Below are 2,982 nucleotides of genomic sequence, written 5' to 3'. Positions count from 1 at the left end.
TCGGCTGCAGTGAAACGCTTTCTTTTCAGACAAATGCTCAGTATTTATTTCAGGTTGTCACATAGATGTTCCGGACACAAGAGGGCAGTGTTCAGCTGAGAGAGTTATTACTCTAACATCTCAAACAGAAGTACAGTACATGAGCGCATTCTGTGGCATGTGAGTACGGTTCAGTTATCATATTGAAAATAACTTCAATTATTTAGCATTTTTGAATAATTTCGTTTTTTTTTTTTTATATAACTTCTGGTTCATTTGTCACAGAAAGGGAAGGTCCACTTGAGTACATTGCATTGTGGGATATAAACATGCACTGTATACTACACTGTTCACTATTTGGGGTTTGATTTAAAAAAAAAAAATTCACCAAGGACACATTAAACTGATCAAAAGTGACAGTAAACCCATTTATAATGTTATTTAAAAAATCTATTTAATATAAATGCTGTTCTTTTGAACTTTCTATGGATAAAAAATAAATAATAATTCATCATATCAGATTGATTTCTGAAGGGTCATGTGACACTGAAGACTGGAGTAATGATGCTGAAAATTCACAGGAATAAATTATTTTACTATATATTCAAAGAGAAAACACTTCTTTTAAATTGTAATAATATTTCATCATATCACAGTTTTTACGGTATTTCTGATCAAATAAATGCGGCCTTGATGAGCAGAAAAGACTTCTTCCAAAAACCTTAAAAATCTTACTGACCACAAACTATTGAATATTAATGTTTAATGCACATTTTGGTAAACAAAGTATATCATCTGTGCATATTAATATACACACTATTCACTGCAGGAATGTAATTCCAGTCATCCTGCATGTTATGTGGCATTTGCTGAAATCATTATCATTATTATTATTATTATTATTATAGCCTCAAATGATAAAAAAAGTGCCAGCTACTGCTTCAAGTTATTATTTTCAGTTCCCATCCAACAGATGGACCTGAATAATTTATGAATTTTAAATTAACTTGATAATTCATGTACTTGCTTAGACAAGTCACGGCTGCTGGAGTTTTAATTTGATCATAATACTGAATTGTAGGTGTCACGTAAAGCCTTCTGTCAGGAAATGCACTGAATCAGAAAGTATGCAAATGTTTTGGCATTTTAATGAAGCGATGTGACAATTACTCATGAATAAATTATGACCGGGATCTGATTTAGTCTTTCAGAACCAGTTCAGTTCTCCAATTCAGAAATTGAGCATTTTTTTATTTCACAGACCCAACATTTCTTTCTGCTAGCTGAGACACTAGCGCTGACGTGTTTAAGCCAGCTTCGACTCACAAGACAATATTGCAGAAGTGTGGCGAACCACGAGCTGCAACAGTGCTCAGGAATGATCTCCACACGCCCGCTCTCAGTGCTCCTCTGCTGCTGATGTGGCTGTCTGTGCTCAGACACACTAATGGCTGTTTGTGTAGAGATGGACAGTTCGGGAACGGGTAATCAGAGGACCGCATGAATGACGTGTTTGCTGATGTAAGGAGATCTGAAGGTCTTATCTTCATCATCATCATCATCATCTGTCTGGCTCGGGTGACTTAAAGCTGCCGGCAGCTTCTCCAGAGTCTAACTAACCCGTCTCACTACAACCAATCACAGGCGCTGTTAGGGAATAATACCACACAAACCCTTTCTAGCCAATCATGAGAAACAATGTCATAAATATTACATTAAAAAGTCCGAATTATGAAAAAAAAAATTGAAATAATCAACAAATTGTGACATAAAAAGTCATAATTATGACAATAATTCTACTTTATAGAATTGATTTTTAGTTATTTTAATTATTACTTTATCAAAAAAATAAAAAAAATGCAATTACAACTTTTTATCTCGATTTCAATGACTTTTGACTTTGACATACCTCATAATTTTGACTAATATAATTTTGACTTTTTGTCCATTTATTTTAGACTTATAATTATGGCTTTTTATGTCATAATTTTGACTCTTTATTTTACTTAAAGGTGTTAATATAAGGGAGTTTTAAAAAAAAAGTAATAGCAGACCTTTTTAGCCAATCAAAACTAAGAAATATAAAAATGAATGAATGTGAGCTTAAACAGTCATAATTCTGAGATAAAAAGTTGATGATATGAGATACCAAATCATAATCATGAGTCAAAATTCTGACATTAAAGTCATGACAAAAATTCTACTTTATAGAATTGACAGCACATATTTCAACTTGTAAATGATCAGTTTAACTCGTATATGTTAACTGACCTTAATACAATTTTTGACTATCTCTATTATTTTATCTCGAAATTAAAAATGCAATTTCAACTTTTTATCTCATTATTTTGACTTTTTACCTCATATTTATTTTTGTCTCATGATTTTGATTTATGTGATAATTTTGAATGACATAATTATGACTTTGTATCATAATTGTGACTTTTTGTCAGTTTCGCCATAATCATGTCTTTTTATGTCATAATTCTGACTTCTTATTTCTCTTAAAGGTGTTGTTAGGGATCTTTTTGAAGTAATACCCCTCAGACCTTCTTCAGCCAATCAGAGAAGTGAATAATGTTCCTCCTGAAGGTCTTCAGATCACTCAGTGCTGCAGTGGACTGCTGATACCTCCTCTAACCCGAGCTCTTCTCGTTCTGTCACCTCTTATTTCCCCCTCGGTGTCGTGTAGTTACTCCGGATGATTCCACAAAGTCTGTGATGACCACGTGTGTTTCTCCCAGCTTCTTCACACACTTGCCCACTGTCCTGAGCACCTGTGCCAGCCGGCGGTCCAAGGCCTGCAGGTGCTCCTCACTCAAGACTGGCGTGAGAGGGTCTCGGGACAGGGATTCCCTCATTACGGCACTCAGACGGTACTCGGACTTTGCCAAAAGCTTCAGCCTGAACAGCGTAGAGCGCTTGATCCTGTAAGAGGTCATGGGTTTTGTGAATAAGACCATCTTTGTACATTTGTCTTAATAAAACACTTCTTAAAGGTGC

General features: G+C 34.8%; 1 protein-coding gene across 1 annotated transcript in view; it reads right to left on the bottom strand.

Annotated features, from left to right (window-relative positions):
• Positions 1-2,016: 2,016 nt before the first annotated feature.
• The window catches only part of fam20a (FAM20A golgi associated secretory pathway pseudokinase), a 19,138-nt gene continuing 18,172 nt past the window's right edge, over positions 2,017-2,982 (bottom strand). The window contains exon 11 of the mRNA XM_084434761.1: positions 2,017-2,907. Within this exon, the coding sequence (XP_084290887.1) occupies positions 2,640-2,907 (268 nt within the window). The 3' untranslated portion in view covers positions 2,017-2,639. The remainder of the gene's footprint in view (positions 2,908-2,982) is intronic.

This window comes from Rutilus rutilus (genome assembly GCF_951802725.1).
Source record: "Rutilus rutilus genome assembly, chromosome: 16".
NCBI lineage: Eukaryota > Metazoa > Chordata > Actinopteri > Cypriniformes > Leuciscidae > Rutilus > Rutilus rutilus.
This window is presented reverse-complemented; position numbering and strand designations above follow the sequence as displayed.